This window comes from Schistocerca gregaria, chromosome 1, assembly GCF_023897955.1.
Source record: "Schistocerca gregaria isolate iqSchGreg1 chromosome 1, iqSchGreg1.2, whole genome shotgun sequence".
In the NCBI taxonomy this organism is placed as follows: Eukaryota; Metazoa; Arthropoda; class Insecta; order Orthoptera; family Acrididae; genus Schistocerca; species Schistocerca gregaria.
The window spans coordinates 530,681,199-530,700,742 of NC_064920.1; the positions used below are offsets into that span (position 1 = coordinate 530,681,199).

The 19,544-nt window shown below is 41.3% G+C and overlaps 1 protein-coding gene across 2 annotated transcripts in view; it reads right to left on the reverse strand.

The window, feature by feature from the left end:
- The window catches only part of LOC126355135 (uncharacterized), a 249,994-nt gene that overhangs the window by 221,156 nt on the left and 9,294 nt on the right, over positions 1 to 19,544 (reverse strand). For both annotated transcript variants that reach the window (XM_050005322.1, XM_050005331.1), the window contains exon 2: positions 45 to 194. In XM_050005322.1, coding sequence (XP_049861279.1) covers positions 45 to 194 — 150 coding nt within the window. The remainder of the gene's footprint in view (positions 1 to 44; positions 195 to 19,544) is intronic.

The following is a 19,544-nucleotide window of genomic DNA, read 5'->3' on the forward strand; positions in this document are numbered from 1 at the left end:
AATCACAGGAATAGTAGCAGTAACAAATTAGTATACTGACATACATTTTTTGGATTCATCAAGTGTTCAATTTCTTGATCTCTTGTGCGCACTGCTTCCTCCATCTTAAGCAACTGGATTTTCTGTTTTTTGTTTTCATCTTTTAGATTAGAAACATATGATTTCAAATGACTTATTTCATCCCAGAGGTCTTCCTGCAATTTGAAATTACTATCAATAATCAGACAATTTCTGGTGAAAATGATACAAAAAATAGATGAACAACTTGCACTTTTCAAAAACAAGTACACCAAACTGTTGGAAGTATAACAAAAAGACAGTAAAAATCAGTTCATGAGGGAAGTCATGTGGAGGTATAAAAAGGAAACAGAAATTTGCTAGCAATAAACTTTTTTCCTTCTATTGCCAACTTATTTGAAGTAGTTCAACAGCTTTATCAAATTAAATATAAACAGATATCAGAATCATAAATTGGGGGGGGGGGGGGGGGGGGGCAAATCCCACTGCATACCCATAAGTTAATCTGGTTTACATTACTACAGCTAAGATGATTAGATACCTCAATATTGTCCTCACAATAAATTATGCTATCATTTGGAGCCCAACATCTCATAGTACATGAACGGTACATTGCTTTTGTACAGCAACACAACTTCGCTGCGACCAGTATTGGTAACACAACACAATACCTACAAGGGTTGGAAAAAAATATGAAAAAACTGTGAGAAATGCATTCTTGAACATAAATTCAGATGATACCCAACATTGGAGGTTGCACTGTTGTATCTGACCACAAATGTCTCCTGTTCTAACGCCTTTGGATGACAATTTAAGTGCGAAGTAGATACCCAAACTTCCACTTCTTTTACGAGACGACATACTTGAGATGCTCGGCCTATCTTCTTTCCTGACTAGCCTGCTGCTGCAAACTCTCTTTCACTTCTCCAAAGTATGCTGCTAGGTACAGGAATCTCTTAAGGCTCTTTCTACTTATAAAAATAAGTAGACATACAAAGTTTCATTTGCTTCAACTAATGACGTATATTTGAACTTCAGACATTTTACATATCTCACTCTTCACATAAATATACACAGTTTAGTATCTCATGTCTCCAAATGTCAGAAACAAACTAATTTACATATAAGAGAAAGGTGGCTTAGACACCCTGTGAGAAAGCTGGCTTAGACACCCTGTCCATTCTCAACATGAATCAGGATACACGTCTTCCCTTCAACAAGGCTAAAATAAAGAGTTTTTCTCAAGAGTACCTTCTCAACTGATCTTATTATAACAATGGTCACTAACACAATTAGCACAGAATAACATAGAAGCACCATGGTTCTTCCGTACACTTTCACAAAAACTTCCATGGATTGCCTGATAAGTACTTGTCATTGCCGTTTGACCACTGTCTACATTCTTCTCGCGACTGAATTTCAAACCTGCACACACAAACATGTGACATGCAGTAGGTAGGATTCTATCATCCCAAACTCACATCAACAATATCGTTTGTTCAAGATGGTAGAGGGCTGAGTGGTTCTAGAATTTATGCAGAAATTCTCCAAACACTACAATGTGCAATGTCCTGAACACATTGCAAGAGTCAGAAGTGGTTGGAACAGTGTTTCATGCAGTTTTGATTGCACTATGTTGGAGCTTAGTGAATCAGAACATGGGCAAATGGTTGGTGCTTGTTTGGTAGGTGTTTCCATAACCAAGAGAGCCAAAGTATTTGGCTTTTCAAGAGGCATTGCATCAAAGATGCGAATAGGGAAAATGGAAAAACATCATCTGCTAAGACAAATGTAGAAGAAAATGTGTGCTGAGTGATCATTATGGACAATAACTGAAGAGGAAGTCAGCAGAAAAAGTAATTACAGAACTCAATGTCACACCTGTGAATCCTGTCAGCATCTAATCAACATGAAGCGAGCTCTCCAGAAGCAGGTCATTGCAAGGCGAACTGGAATTCCAAAACCACTTATTAGTGCTGCAAAAGTCCATAAATGGAAAATGTGGTGCTGAAGCCATAAAACTGGATTAAGGAGCAACGGGAGAAAGTCATTTGGACAGATGAGCTGTCTTTCAAACCATTTCCAGCTCCTTGTCAAGTTTATGTCCCAAGAATGAAACATGGTGGGGATTTGGTGACGATTCTGGGCAGCCATACTGTGGTATTCCATACGCCCCATGGTTACTCTGCTAGCCCAAATCACTGCCAATGATTACATGGACATTTTGCCTGATCGGGTCCAAACCATAGGACAGTGCCTGTTCCCCAATGGTGATTCTCTGTGCAAAGGCAACAGGGTTTCTGCCCATGCAGCTAGCATCATCTAGGACTGGTTTTGTAAGCATGAGGATGAACTGTCCTATCTCCCCTGGACACCAAAAACTTATTGAGAGTGTGTGCTCTACTTTGGGGAGAAGGGTGTGTGACTGTTATATATCTCCATCATCTTTACCTGAACTTGCCACTATTTTGCAGGAAGAATAGTGTAAGATGCCCTTAAAAACAATACATGACATATATTTACCCATTCTCAGACAACTGGAAGCAGTTTTGAATGCCAACGGATTTCCAACACCATGTTAGTCAAAGTAAAATGTTGTGTTTTTGGTGTTTCCATATTTCTGTCTAACACCTGTATTTAAGAACTTATAGTTCATCAACACCTGCACTAGAGTATCTTTCAATCACTAACCCACTTTGCAGTAGTGTGAGACTGGATATCTGTTACAGTGATACACATTATTCATTTGTTTATTTTTATTCATCTATTGGATACTGTACAGTATAGCACACTTCATGATACCAAATACCTTAAACACAAGGTTAAACTATATATATTTACATATAAATTGTGTTTTTTATAGATTATGATTTGAGACATTCATGTACACAATTTCAAAATGTTCATGAGCCATATTTGTAAATTGTGAACTAAAATATATATGTATAATATTATATTTTATTTATATATTTTATTTTCTTCTTGAATAGATCCTCATTTGTCTCTCAAACTTGTTTACACTGGTGAGTACAGTTTTATCCCCATGTGATGTTTTCTCTTTGACACCTGTACTGTTTGTAAGTATAAGATGCAGGTTATTTTGGTATCTTGTAATGTAATTGTAAATGTCTGAATTTTACAAAATATTTCGTGTTTCTTGTCTAATTTTCTATTCAGTAATGATCCTGTTAGCTCTCATTTTTATTCTGATACAACTAAATGTGGCATAAGACTTATCCCTGAGTATTATTCTCTGTCTCATTTATGAATGAAAGTATGCATAAATATTTTCATGAATGCCTGCTCATTTCTGCAGTTTTTCAGGATACTTACAACTTAAATTTGAGTTAACATGTGGCCCATACATGCCTATTATCTCGAGATATGTAGGACCAAAAATTAATCTAACATTTATTACAGATTGATTATTGATGGTGTCATTTGTATGTTGGACATGTAAAGACTTTGCAGTATGAAAATTTTGTGCTGTTTTATTATTATTATTCATAATTAGCTGGTTTAAGTGGGATCAGTCTCTGAGTGGTTGGTGGTAGTGTCTATGTATTCTTGAAGACTCTCATTTTTTCAGCTTTTATTATGACTACCATATTATCAGCAAATAATATGATTTTGTCGAACTCAACACTCAAGATCAGCTCATTAATAGAGATAAGGAAAATAAATAGTTATAATATAGACCTTTATGGAAAATCAGAGGTGAATGGAGCCTTATTTCATAGGTACTCAGAGATTAATTTAATTTTGTTGTATGTATATCTTATGCTAACTTTCTGTTAATAGTTGCTTGAAAGTGACTGAGTTCAGCCCCTTGACAAGCCCCGAGTGATGCATTTTTTAAGTTTCCTTATGAGAATAGCATGAATGACAACACCAAATACTTTTAGTAAGTTTAGGAATATTACTGTCACTAGTCACACTTAGTTTTAACACATGGTTTGAACAGTTGTATAAAGAAGTCTGTTAACTTCTGGCTATGAAAGCCAAGCTCTCAGTTAGTGTATCAGTTTTGTTGATGAATAATTTTGAATATCTTCCAAAAATTGAACATCAGAGTAATTCAGTGGTAGTTACGTATATTACCATACTATCTTGCTTTGTAAGTAGGTATGGTTTTAGATGTTTTCAGGACTTCTGGAAAAATTCCTGAGTGGAGTGAGCTATAAGAGATGTATTACAGAGTTCATTAAATTTTGTTAAAATTTCTTTACGGTCAGATGAGGTATACCATCAATGCTAGCTGCATGTATATTTCATTTGTTCTTTCAGAGCTTTTACTGCTTTTTCTATCCTTACATTGGTAATAAACATTGAGTTTTTGTAAGACTGAGTTTTGTTTTTGGTTGACAGCATGTTTCTGTTTAAAATTTCTAGTTACTCTAGTAAAAGAGGCAATTAGTGAAGAAGTGTCCTGTTTCTGTCAGACAAGAGATTTTCTTTCGGTTATGTGTCAGGATAATGTTTTCAATTTTTTTTCATAGTTACCCATTTCCTTTCTGTTTGGGTCCTGCACAGTTTTTACTTTATTTACTGCATTATGGATATAGTGATCATTCTGGTTTTTATTTTTTTTTTTTTTAGTAACATCTGATACAAAACTTTAACTTTTTAGGGGCCCAGCTATTTGCAATCTTCCTAGTGGTATCTAATGTATATAAAGTGAAAGTTGCTTCAGAGAACAGTACTAAAGTGTCCAAAAATTAAGTGAAAATATCAGCTGTATTTGTAGCTGAAAGGCACCAGACTACTACATTATTTGACAATTTATTAAACTCATTTATGTTATACTTATTGCAGAATCTTCATTTGCTTTTCAGCTTTGTATTTTCAGAAACTGTTCCTTTAATATTGATTCTGATGGTTAGAGACTTGTGATCACTAAATCCTGAATTACATACTCTTATTAATGCAAAATATTTATACTTGTGAAGCAATTTGTGGCCTAAGACTTTCTGAATGGTTTGTGAGATGTAGTTGGGGCATTTACTACTGTTTCTAGATTAACACTCTTATTAGATTTGCAATTTTGTGCGAAAAGTTCTACATTCATATCACCATAAACCAATGGCTTGCAATTCTCTGCCCTTACTTCATCTAAGATGGCTTGCAATGTTTCCAATGATGTTTCAGTTTCCTAATGAAATATGGGACACAGTTCTGACCATTGTTTATGTTTGAGACTGTTACTGCTGTGGCTACAAAGTTCTTGTAAATACTGAGATCATGTTAGTCACACTATTGAAATTAATATTACTTCAATAAATGAAAATCACTTGTTTGCTTTTCATTTATTATAATGTTGTTCTACCAAGAACCAACGGAAGATTCAGTTAACATAATATTATTTCTATCATAGATGGTTACTACTACACACAAGCTGAAAGATCCCCATAGGAGAGATTAGTCTGAGTCTAGTAAGAGCCAGTGTTATGAAAAGCACAACAGGGCAATATCTAGCAATTCAATCACTGCTAACACATTTAATTTATCTGTTTTGTTATCTTAAGACTTGATAACACGGTGGTAGATTTTTGGTACAGTGGTATAATTTTCTTAATTATTGAATGGAATGTTTAAAATTCTTCTCATCTTTAGTTTGAATGTTGTGAATTTAATACAGTTGTTGAAAACATATTTTTTAGGTCTATACGGCCAAAAAGTATACCATTTCCGAAGACCACATGGCTTTAAATAAGAAGCCCACTTTTCTATTATCACAAGAAGTTAAAGATGTCTACATGGGGCGTAAGACACAGAAGTTGTCTGCAATGAGCACAAGAAACTAGATCCGCACAGACTTAGTTCCACAGTAAGCTAACCACAACTATGACAGTATTTAAATGTAACACTAGTAGCTTCACCTGGCAAATACAGCAATTTTCGCATAGTGTCTAGGTTAAACCTGCAGCAGTATAGGACCTAGGTGGTGTAACTCAGATACAATACATATGATGAAGCCAAAAGTAGCGATAAGAAAGTCTGAATGTCACCACACCATATCTGCTTCAATTGTTATTCAAGAGTGCCTCTCTTTGGATAGTTTCCCTCCACTACCAATGATGAAAGCTGTGCTTGGATATGGATGCAGTGATCACCATCTGTAGGTGCTTGAGAACTTTTCAGTAAATATGTTATTCACAGCTAGAAAACCTGCTGTGAAATACAATAAAAAATGTCATCAACTGCTCAAGTATATAATGTGACACAAGAAACAAACTTCTATCTTCCTGATCTGTACCACACCACAAATATGTTCTTCAAGAGGCACACTTGTTATCAGATTTTGAAATAAATGTGCAATTATTTCTTCCCTCCTTTCATTAAGTTCAAAACAAACAAAAACTACTGCAATGGTCATATCACAATGTTAACTGTACTCACTGCACCACATCAGAGTACTATGTACGAAAGCCAAAGGAGAGAGGAAGGCTACATATGATATTTTGTTGTGAAATGAATGTATCTCTATCAGGAAATGAACACTTTCACAAGTTTAGCAGTCTTGTTACCCATGATCACTATAGAGGGATTTAGGAGGCAGTCTTCTGGTCATCAGGTTGACATTCAGCTCTCTCACCTGCGTATTGTGGGTTCAATAAGTTGGCAAGGACTACAGGAAACCATAAGAGCTGAAGGTGGCTCCAGCAAGACAGATGTAATTCACGAAAACTTTCTATTGTTCCAATGAAGTAGGACAAATATAGTGGCATGCACTCATCCAGAGGCACAGCGTGGACCTCGACAGCGAAGTCTCTTAACTCCATTTATGCAGATGGTTCCAAGACCTCAGCTGTTCAGTATAAAATGTTGAATCAAACCATCTTAAGCTGATAAATTTCTAGTGGACTTTTATTTGAGCAACCAGTTTCAGTGCTACATTATGCAAAGTGTTGTCATGAAGACATCAGTAGCTGCTATGCTTAGTGTGACCCAAGAGTGATGCGACCTTCTTTGGTAAACATTTTCCATGGCACAGTGTCTGGTGCTAGTGCAGTGGTCTTAAGTCATAATGTTGTTCGTGAGTCAGCTAGGCTCTGTCCATCCAGGATGAGTGACAGAGGTGTAGACATTTGAGGCATGAACCCTGGTCCATCATCTGACTGGTGGCATCTGAGGCAGGCAGGTAACCTGTGGCTCCATGGCTGGAGGGGCCTCAGTTCAGCCCTCAGACAATCAATGCTGTGGCTTAACCTCATAAAGGGCAGTTTTGTCATGATGACAGTGGAGTGATAGTAACCTCATAGCTGCAGCTGACACTGTGATGGATGCTCCTTCAGTATAGCCAGTATTTATATGCACTAAAGAAGATTTATTGTGATGTCGTGTCGTGTGTCTCATAAGCCATATGCAGACGTGCCCCTGGTTTCAGTTACTAGCTGAGCACTGAGCAGCAGATTAGCAGTGATGCCCAGCAGGTATCACGATGTAATGTTGTTGCAGCATATTGTAGCAGGAGTCTTTTTATGAGCAACAAGTCCACCTATGTTTGTGACATTATAGGGGTCATCATATGGAAATATTCGAGAATTTTGCTGTGTTTGGAAGTAATGGTCATGTAGAATCGACTAAATGATAAAACTTTTGCTATTTCACTGTGTTTTACTACTTTTTGGACACTATTGCTATTTTGGCTCTACAGTCAAAATTGTAAAAGGTTTTAATATTTCATATGATGTATAAGGCAAGCAAAACGTGAGTGGGTACCCAAAAATATCCGGAATCAAACTGTTGCAGCCGCATGCTTTGTAGTTACACATAGTGCCGCTATGTGGTGTTAGTTTGGGGTATCCCACATCACTTAGTAAACTGGCGTCAGTTGGACTTCAGTGGTGTGCTTGTGGTGCTGTGTTGATTGTTTTCTTATTTTAACCCTTTGGCAATTAATGGCATGGCCAACAAAAAGGAAAAAAAAAAATCTGTGTGAAATTTTGTTTCCTGTTACGAAAAACTGCAGCTGAGACAGTTAGGGTGCTTTGGAAAGCCTTTGATGATGATGCTTTGGAGAAATCACAGGTCTACAAGAGGTTTTCTTGTTTCAAATCTGGCAACATGTCAACTGAAAACGTGCTATGCCCCAGTCGTCCTTCGACAGGCAGAAATGACGAAAGCATTTCCACAATCAAACATGCAATTGGTGAAGATCATCGAAGGACCACTGATCAAGTTTCTGTGGAAATAAAAATGTCATAGAGCAACGTCCAGGGAATTTTGCCAAAGTTTTGCATGTGAGATGGGTGTATAAAAAATTTGTTCCTCACTTGCTCATAGGCGGACAAAGATAAAACGACACGAATGTTTGCCATGAATCAAAGAGTCAAGTGCAGAATGATTCAAATTTCCTTTAAACAACTGTGGCTGGGAATGAGAGTTAGTGGTATGGGTATGATCCAGGGACAAAGCAAGTGTTGAGCCAACATAGAACTGAAATGTCACCATGAGCCAAAAGAGCGTGTAAAGTGCTAGCCAATGTGAAAACAATACTGCTTTTTTTTTTTATGTCAATGTCATCATCCACAAGGAATTAGTTTCTCAAGGACGGACAGTGAACTAAAATTTTTATCTGGATGTGTTACGAAGATAAAGAGAGAGCATGCCTCAAAAACAGCCAGAACTGTGGAGAAATAGAAACAGTTTGTGAAGAAATGGGAACTGCTGCTCCACCTTGACAATGCTCTGGCCCACACAGCTCTGACAGTCCACGGCAAAAAAACAACATGGTGCTTGTGCCTGGCTCTGTCTACTTTTTTTTTTTTTATTTCCACGGACGAGGCAAACTCTGAAAGGAAAACAATTCAGTGATGTGGATGATGCCAAAGAAAACACACTAATGGCTTTGAACAGCATCCTGCCTCAAGAGTTCCAGGCCTGTTTCCAACAATGGCAAAAGCATTGGGAAAAGTGCATTAATGCATATGGGCAATGCTTTGGACTAATGTATTGTAAGTGTAGAGTCCAATAAAAATGCAAACTAACAAATATTCTGGTTATTTTTGAGTTCCCCCTCATAAATAATTCTCACATAAGAACATTATACATTTTATTGTGAAAGTCTCTTTCATTTCTTGGAATTTCATTCATTCACTGTATTCCACAGATTGGATCTAGAACCTTCAGGGATATGGAACAAATGAAAGTATATATTAAATGACTGAGAAACTGATTATAGAAACTTAATATGTACACTGTACAAATCAAATAACAATCAATGCTTTTCATGCTTATGCCATTTAAATTTGATCAGGTAATTAAATTAATAGCTACAACTTTGGTGGGAGGGGGAGCTTCTTTAATCATTTTAAATAGAAGCTGTTTATCTCCTACTGGTTGGTTGGTTGGTTTGTGGGGGTTAAAGGGACCAGACTGTGACGGTCATTGGTACCTTTTTCTAAAAAACTAAAATCACCCACAGGGAGAAAAGAATAGTGAACAACAGAAAAGACAGCAGACAGCACAGGACAAGAGAGACTCAGAGATCAGACAAAACAAATTAAAATCACACAGAGTGTGATGGTGGTTGGCCGACCATAGAGTGAGGGGGGGGGGGGGGGGGGGAAGGGGGGGGGGGGGAAGAAAAGGGAAAGGCCAACCACCGAGAAACATATTAAAAACTCAATCTAAAACCGTAGGCCAAAGGCCAGAATCAACACAAAAGGACGTAACAAACACTCAGATTAAATGATAAAAAAACCCTGCCCAAATAAAGTGCAAAACTAAGCCTGCCATAGCAGGGTCATCAGTTAAAAGGGCAGGGAGCATATCAGCCAGCACAAATGTCTGACTGAGAACAGCTAAAAGCAGACAGGACAATAAAAGGTGCACCACTGTCAAAACCACCCTGCAGCGACAGAGAGGAGGGTCCTCACGGCGCAGTAAATAGCTGTGCGTCAGCCAGGTGTGGTCAATACGGAGCCGACAAAGGACAACGGAGTCGCTGCAAGTGGTTCGCATGGAGGAACGCCACACAGACGTCATCTCCTTTATAACATGGAGTTTATTGGGCATGGTTAGATCACACCATTCAGCGTCCCAAAGTGCAAAAACTTTTCGGCGGAGGACTGCTCGCAAATCAGTCTCCGGGAGGCCAATGTCCAGAGATGGTTTACTGGTGGCCTCTTTCACCAGGCGGTCGACAGGTTCATTTCCAACATGGCCTGGGTTCCACACAAAGACCACAGAGCGGCTGCAACGGAAAAGAGTATGCAGGGACTGCTGGATAACCATCACCAGATGAGAGCAAAGGAAACACTGGTCGATAGCTTGTAAACTGCTCAGGGAGTCGCTACAGATAACAAAGGACTCACCCGAGCAGGAGCGGATATACTCTAGGGCAAGAAGGATCGCGACCAGCTCAGCAGTAAAAACGCTGCAACCCGCCGGCAGATATTGTTGTTCGTAATGGTCCCCTAGAGTTAGAGCATAACCAACCCGACCAGCAACCATCAACCGGCAGTGTATACAACGCCATAGCCCTGATACTTGGCTACGATGGAATAAAAGCGGCGGCGGAATTCCTCCGGAGGGACTGAGTCCTTCGGGCCCTGTGCCAAGTCGAGCCGAAGGCAAGGGCGAGGAACACACCACAGGGGTGTACGCAAAGGGGCCCGGAAAGGAGGTGGAACAGGGAAAACCCCAACCCCGGAGAGAAGCTCTTTGACGCGGGCCGCGATCGTCAACCTGACCGGGGCCGACGTTCTGGCAGATGGACGACCGATTGCAGGAACAGAAGACGATAATTTGGATGCCAGGGCAAGCTAAAAACATGGGCAGCATAAGAGGCCAGTAACGGTGGCGCCGTAACTGCAGTGGAGGGACACCTGCCGCCACAAGTAAGCTGTTCACAGGGCTAGTCCGGAAAGCACCAGTGACAAGGCGTATTCCGCTATGAAGGATTGAGTCCAGCACCCGCAATGCCAAAGGTGATGCTCAACCATAATCCAGGCTCCCATAATCCAGACGAAACTGGGTTACTGCCTGGTAGAGCCGTAAGAGGGTAGATCGGTCGGTGCCCCAGCTGGTGTGGCTCAAGCATCGCAGAGCATTTAGATGCCGCCAATACATCTGTTAAAGCTGCCGAATATGAGGCAGCCAAGTCAATCAGGCATCAAAAACCACACCCAAATACCTATGTGACTCCACCACAGCAAGAAGTTCGCTGTCAAGATAAAGCTGTGGCTCGGGGTGAACAGTGCGTCACCGGCAGAAATGCGTAACGAAGGTCTTGGCTGCCGAAAACTGGAACCATGCGCTACAGCCCAAGAATGCACCTTGTGGATAGCATCCTGCAGCTGACGTTCAGCAACTACAATGCTGAAAGAGCTATAGTAAAGGCAGAAGTCTTCAGCATACAAGGACGCTGAGACAGGCGTTCCCACCGCCGCAGCGAGCCCGTTAATTGCTATTAAAAACAGGCAGACACTTAAAACAGATCCCTGTGGCACCCCGTTCTGCTGAACTTGGGAGGAACTAAGAGAGGCCGTGACTTGCACGTGGAAGGTACAATGCAACAGAAAATTGCGTATGAAAATCGGCAACGGACCCCGAAGATCCCAATCATGAAGTGTAGAGAGGATGTGATGGCGCCACGTCGTATTGTACGCCTTCCACATGTGAAAGAAGACAGCGACAAGGTGCTGACGGCGGGCAAAGGCCGTACAGCTGGCGTACTCCAGGCTGACCAGATTGTCAGCAGCAGAGTGGCATTTTCGGAACCCACCCTGAGATGGAGCGAGGAGGACCCAAGACTCGAGTACCCAACTCAATTGATGGCTCACCATCCGTTTGAGCAGCTTGCAAAGAATGTTGGTGAGGCTAATGGAGCGGTAGCTGTTCACCTCCAAAGGGCTCTTGCCAGGTTTCAAAACGGGGATGACAATGCTTTCCCGTCATTGTGACGGAAACTCACCCTTGACCCAAATACGGTTGTAAAGGTCGAGGAGGTGTTGCTTGCAGTCCACTGAAAGATGTTTCAGCATCTGACAGTGGATGCGATCTGGCCCAGGAGCGGTATCAGGGCATGTGGTAGGGCACTGTGAAGTTCCCATCCACTGAATGGAACATTGTAGGTTTCAGGATGGTGGGTGCGAAAAGACAGGCTCCGACGTTACACCTGCTTTTTAATGGAGCGGACAGCCAGTGGGTAATTCACTGAAGCAGAACTCAGAGCAAAATGCTCTGCCAAGCGGTTGGCAATGACGTTGGAGTCGGTACAAACTGCTCCATTCAGTGAGAGCGCAGGGACGCTGACAGGGGTCCGATAGCCGTAGACGCGTTGAATCTTGGCCCAGACCTGCGATGGAGAGACATGGAGGCCAATGGTGGACACATACCGCTCCCAGCACTCCTGCTTGTGTTGGTAGATAAGGCAGCGGGCCTGCGCACGGAGCCGTTTAAAGGCGATGAGGTTTTCCAAAGAGGGATGCCATTGGTGACGCTGGAGCGCCCGCTGGCGATCTTTAATCGCCTCGATGATCGCAGGCGACCACCAAGGCACAGTGCTCCGCCGAGGGGACCCAGAGGAACGGGGAATGGCAGATTATGTGGCAGTAACGATGCCGGTGGTGACCGAGTGAACCACCGCATCAATGGCGTCTTTAGAGAGAGGCTCAATAGCGGCAATGGAGGAGAATAAGTCCCAGTCAGCCTTATTCATAGTCCATCTGCTAGGGCGCCCAGAAGAGTGACGTTGTGGCACTGACAGAAAGATCGGAAAGTGGTCACTATCACACAGGTCGTCATGCACACTCCATTGGACAGTTGGTAAGAGGCTAGGGCTGCAGATTGAAAGGTCGATGGCGGAGTATGTGCCATGTGCCACACTGAAGTGTGAGAAGGCACCATCATTTAAAATCAAAAGATCGAGCTGTGCCAATAAATGCTCAATGGTGGCGCCTCGAACTGTTGCCACAGACCCACCCCACAGAGGATTATGGGCGTTGAAGTTGCCCAGTAACAAGAAAAGTAGTGGCAATTGGGCTATCAGTGCATCCAGGACATGCTGCGCGACATCACCATCCAGTGGAAGGTAAAGACTGCAGATGGTAACAGACTGTGGCGTCCACACCCGAACAGCGACAGCCTCTAAAGGTGTTTGTAGAGGGACAGGCTCCCTGTGAAGAGAGTGAAGGACATAGATGCAGACGCCACCAGACACCCTTTCATAAGCTGCCCGGTTCTTATAATAACCCCGATATCCCCGAAGGGCGGGGGTTCGCATTGCTGGAAACTAAGTTTCCTGAAGAGCAATGCAGAAGAAAGGGTGAAGGCTGATAAGTTGTCGGAGTTCAGCTAGATGGCGGAAGAAACCGCTGCAGTTCCACTGGAGGATGATATTGTCCATGGCTGAGAAAGGCATGAAGGGACTGGGAAAGCAGATTACACCGCTGGGTCACCTGGTGCCTCCGATTGAGCACCTGTGCTAGCGCTATCCATGGTGTCTGAGGGATCGGTGAGATCGAGGTCCTCAGCGGATGCCAGAATCTCCACCTCATCCTCAGACGCACAGCTTGTAGGAAGCAGTGGGATGGGTGCCACCGCAATGTCCTTATTCTTGGGGACTTTCTTCTTTTTCTGCTTCTCTTGCTGTGCCTTCAGTGGTTCAGGCTTGGAGGGCTTCACTGGGTCAGTCTCAGGGACGAATGACGACCGTGAGGCCCAACGATCAGAGACTGGTGGTTGTTTCAGCCACTTGCGGGTGTCCGCTTTTCCGCTGGTTGCAACTTGCGAAGGGAGGTCCACAAGGGACCCCTGCCTGGCGAGAGTAGCCGAAGAAGTCTTACTCTTCTCCGCCTGGGAAGGGGGAACTGATGTCCCCGAAGGTTGCGGGAGGGGTGGGGGTGGGGGGGGGGGGGGGTGCTGGTCCTGAAGTAGATGGAGCAGGAGTAACAGGGAGTGAAGTGCTCCCCACGACCAAGGGGACCTGTGGATTCTGATCGATCTTAGAGCCAACCATACGTGGTGATGGGAGAACCGTTGTTGCAGCAGCGGCATAGGTCGACGTCATTGCCACAGGATGAAGGCTCTCATATTCCTGTTTAGCCTCGGTGTAGGTCAGGCAGTCCAGGGTCTTATATTCCATTATTTTCCATTTTTTCTGGAATATCCTACAGTCTGGCGAGCAGGGTGAATGGTGTTCTCCGCAGTTAACACAGATGGGAGACGGAGCACATGGAGTATTGGGATGTGAAGGACGTCCACAATCTCGACATGTGATGCCAGAAGTACAGCGGGATGACATGTGCCTGAACTTCCAGCATTTAAAACACTGCATCGGAGGAGGGATATATGATTTCACATCACAGCGATAAAACATCACCTTGACCTTTTCGGGTAAGACATCACCCCTGAAGGCCAAGATGAAGGCACCAGTGGCCACCTGATTATCCCTCGGACCCCGATGGACGTGCCAGATGAAGTGAACACCTCGTCGTTCTAGGTTGGCGTGTAGTTCATCATTCGACTGCAGAAGAAGATCCCTGTGGAATATAATACCCTGGACCATGTTTAAACTCTTATGGGGCGTGATGCTAACTGAAACATCCCCTAACTTATTGCAAGCAAGCAACCTCCATGACTGGGCAGAGGATGCTGTCTTGATTAGAACTGAACCGGAGAGCACTTTGGACAAGCCCTCCACTTCCCCGAACTTATCCTCTATATGCTCCACAAAAAACTGGGGCTTGGTTGACATAAATGATTCACCATCAACTCGTGCACAGACTAGGTACCGGGGTGAATAATCTGCACTGCCTTCTTTAGCCATACATTCCTCCCAGAGAGTGGTCAGGGAGGGTAATGATCTCGGATCATATTTCTTCCCGTTGAGGTTAGATCTTGATCGCTTAGAGACTGCTGGTGGAGGCCCACCAGCGAGAGATGATGTACCACGCTTCATTGCGGGTCATCCGCCCTGATGCCACCCATTCCGACCAGGGGCTCTCCCCACGGGTGCCACCCAGCCACAGCAAAGACCACCTGGCAGGATGGCCTTTGCCGGGAGACCTGATGCCCCAGAAGGATAGGCTACCATGCTAGTTGTCGGGTGTCGAATATCCATTAATAAAGGGAGCAAAGATGGAAGTGCACAATGGAGGGAATGTAGGCTACCCGGAACACACTGCAGCCAATGTAACCGGAAGCTCCATGTAAGTCCAACTCCATGACAAAAACGAATATGCCAGATCTTAGGCCAAGATGGATATAGAATGCACCATGTAAGGCGTCCTTCCCCAAATGGTACTAACTAATGGAAAAAATTGGAAATGGAGTGGTCAAACCCCTTAGGGGACCATCACATTAAAGGCTGAAAAAGTTGAGGCTCCTTTTAGTTGCCTCTTACGACAGGCAGGAAAACCGCGGGCCTATTCTTACCCCCAAACCTGCAGGGGGACTCCTACTGGTAGTTTAACATTTACTTTGATTACATGGGATTTTTTAAAAAAAAGTCCTAGTCTTGGTACTTTACTACATTTCATTCATTTTGACTGGAGTACTGCTACTTGGCATGTATCCAACAGGAATATTCAGTCCCTCAATCTAGGTAATTCGAAGGAGGTGTTGCTAATGAGGAAAGTGTTTAGTTTTATTTTGGACTGTTACGGATTCCCAAATTCTTAGATTACATTGAATGGTAACCTGTTGAATACCTTTGCATCAGAGTAGAAAACTCCACTCTGAATCCTAGACAAGGATGTAAGATCTATTTCAAAACATTTTTGTCTTTTGGGTTGTGACAAGAATACATTACAGTGCATATGAAACTGGTTTTTATTGTCAGGAACAAAAATCATTTAGGAGTAAATGTACTTTACAAGATCAGTGGTTATCTTTTTTCCACAATATTCTTAATGGTCCCTTTTGCTGAATAAAGACTTTTTTACACTTTAGGTGCATTGCCCCAGAAGGTATTCGAGATCTGTCCAACAAATGCATCAGTTCCTGGCTGTCTAATCGTACAGTTTACATCAAGCAAACAAATATCAAACTAAAAACTGTATATGAACACTTATCTGACCATAAACAAATTAAATGTGGTGTGCCACGAGGATCAGTTATGGGACCTCTTCTGTTCCTTCTGTACATCAGTGATTTAAACTTAAATGTTGATGCACATAAAACAATCATATTTGCAGATGACACCACAATTCTACTAGAAGAAGACAGCAATGAAAGGTTACAGCAGACAGTAAATGCAGCCACAAAACAAATCAGCAGCTGGGCACAGAATAATCAGCTGGTAATAAACAGTAAGAAAACCATTGCACTAAAATTCCACAATGCTCCTAACAAGGACATGTTTATCCCATCAGTCTCTATCAGTGACGAACTAGTTGGTAACAGTACTGAAACCAAATTCTTAGGACTTTGGCTGCAGAGCAATGGCAGATGGAATAAGAATATTGAATACCTCAATGCGGAACTGAGCTAAATATGTTACCTTCTTTGCTGATTAAAATCATGCTGTAGTGAGAAAACAGCAATGAATGCATATCATGCCTACTTTCCTTCTCATCTCAGATATGGGGTCACCTTCTCGGGAAAATCTAAACCAGCTAATAGCACTTTTTAACTACAAAAAAGGGCCATTAGAATCTTGTTTGGGTGTAAGCCTAGAGACTCTTGTAAACCTCTGTTTAAGAAATCTGGTATTCCTCCATTAACATGTGTACACTATGGAAACCTTTTTATTCTTTAAAGTAAATGTAATAGGTAAGGACTCAAAAAAACTATGATCTATGATATACATGATCACGTTACCAGGCATAACATAAATTTATATATACCTCAAATCAGCATAGCACTTTGCCAAAAAGGTACTTTTCACATGGGAGTTAAGCTTTATAACAAACATCCTGAAAACATAAAAGCTATTATTGATGTGAATACCTCTGAAAAATCTCTAAAGTCATATTTACAGCATCATTGTTTTTACGCCATTGAAGAATATTTAAATTTATGAAGTATGCTATATAAATACTTATGTATAAGTGTATTATTGTAACCTTAAATGCTTATGCCTAGAAATGACTTTCAGCTGTGTACTAGAAATAAGAATAATCTCCACAAGGATTTAAAGTCATTTACTCTTGTACAAAAGGTGTGCATTATTCAGGAACACATATCTTCAATAAGTTGCCAGCAGCCATAGAAAGCTTAACAACCAATGACATTCAGTTTAAGAGAAGCCTAAAGGATTTATTGGTGGCCAACTCCTTCTACTCCGTTGATGAAATTCTCAGTAGAACCAACTGATTGTGTGTGTGTGTGTGTGTGTGTGTGTGTGTGTGTGTGTGTGTGTGTGTGTGTACAATCTAACTTCTGCACCATTTCAGTGCAGTAATGTGTTCATTTAAATCAGTCTTGTAGTAGTTCTATTACATTTTTATTACTTTATAAAGAAAAAAAACATTTTTTTTTTAAATTTTAGATTCAATGCATTAGTGTGATCTTAGTAAATGAGTGTTGTAAAATGATCCTTTCATATAGAGTTAAAAAAAAGAAAGAAAAGGACACTCATTCAACTTGGGACCTGCGGAAGATACATTAGCTAAGGAGCAATTGGAATGACAGTAATTCTAATCTAATCTATTTACAACTTGACTTGTCCAATGTCTTATGCATAAGCTGCTTTGTACACAACAGGACCAATAAATACAACAACAGAAATGAAATGTCTAAAAGGAAGACATGGTGTGCAGCAAAAATTGTACCATACTGTCAATCATAGTAGTTTTTATTCTCACTCTAATCTGTAAGCAAATTACATATATGTTATCAATTTTTACTGTTATTTCTTCAGGATGTATTGATACAGTATGTTAACTGTAAGTTGGCTGGTGCCAGAAATGGGGAGGGGAGAGGGAGGGGACAGAGGAAGCAAGCCTGGTCCCCAGCTAGACTGCCATGGGATGAGGAGTCCTGTGGGGAGAACAAGACCTGCCTACCTCCCACAGTGATTGCAAATTAACTTGTGCTTCATGCTTACAAGGAAGAAGAAGTCACATTCTAAGTAAAGAGTGCTTAAATGTTCTCATACTCAGAACTATCTTATGTACTGAGAAGTTTAATAAAGATAATAACTGCAAAAACTGTATACACTTATCCCAAGGAAAGGAAACAGTATGAATTGCAACACACTACAACAGCTGTGAACAGGTGTCTACCTCACACAGTACTGTCAGCTAGGTAATTTTGTTTGCAGCCAAAAACAAATCACTACCAGCCAAAGCATTATGATGTTTACTGGCTTCTACCAGTTCAGAACTATGGAGCTGATCAGCCAGATTAAAGTGAACATACTGTATAAATGAAAGAAAGTAAGACGGTTTATATTTTTAAGTATGCTATGGGAAATTGAAAAATTAGTACTTAAGAACATGACATATAAACATCATATCTGTATGGGACAGAGATGAAAGTAAGTAAAGGTAATCAGATTTCAGTACTCTGTCATGTGGGCAGCATAGAAACTGCATGCAGAGCACAAAAATGCTGATCCTGTTTAATAGCTGAAAGTGTAGTTTATTATATGAAAAGGAAAATTCAGTTTAGAAAGTTATAATTTATGGGACAGTATTTCTGGCCAGTATTTACCTTCAGGAGACACAAAAATTTAATATTGTTGATAGATCGATATGGGAGTACATGGCACCATCCTAGCTTCTGAAACTATATGTTCCTTCCTTGTGGAGGAAAAAGGGATAGATTGGAGAAGGCTGATAAATAAAGACAAATCACTTACATTCCACAATGAGCATAGTGGCTTGGGCATTGTACTCAGTATTTTTTAATCAAATTGAGGAGAGTAGAAATTTATGCCACAACTACACTAAGAGCCAATTGATTGCACACATCCTAAGGCTTCAAGGAATAAATCATTTTGTAATGACTGGAGATGTGATGCTAAAAACTGTACAGGAATATCAAATCATATTATATTACAGCGAACAGGTTCATGTGGATATAGGTTGCAATAATTATGGAGAGATTAAGAAACTTGCAGATGACAGGCAAATATGGGAAGCCCTCATCATACCAGTTTTCATACGAAAGACCACAACAACAGAGTTGATAAACATAGTACAGGGTGAACATAAGGTTCGGGAACACTTTCAATTATTTATTGCACAAGAACCAAACATTGTATAGAATCATACAAAAGTCATTTTGAAGAGAAATCCTAAAAGTTTTTTTTCATGTATACCACCACAATGTAGTTTGGTAATTTGCTGATCGTCAGCGCAAACATGCCAAGTTTAGGTGCCGAGCGAGTTTTCTGTGTGTTGGAGTTCAATAAAAACAAGTGTGCTACTGCTGTTCAATGGATGTTTAGAACCAAGTACTGTAAAAAGCCACCAACAAAGAAGGCCAATGGCACAACAAATTCATTACAGCATGTTGCTTGTGCCTGGCAGAGAGAAGCAGACGCCCCACTGTGAGTGAAGTGAATGTGTACAAAAGACATTCATAAGGAGTCCAAAGAAATCAGTGCATCGTGCATCCTGCGAACTCAA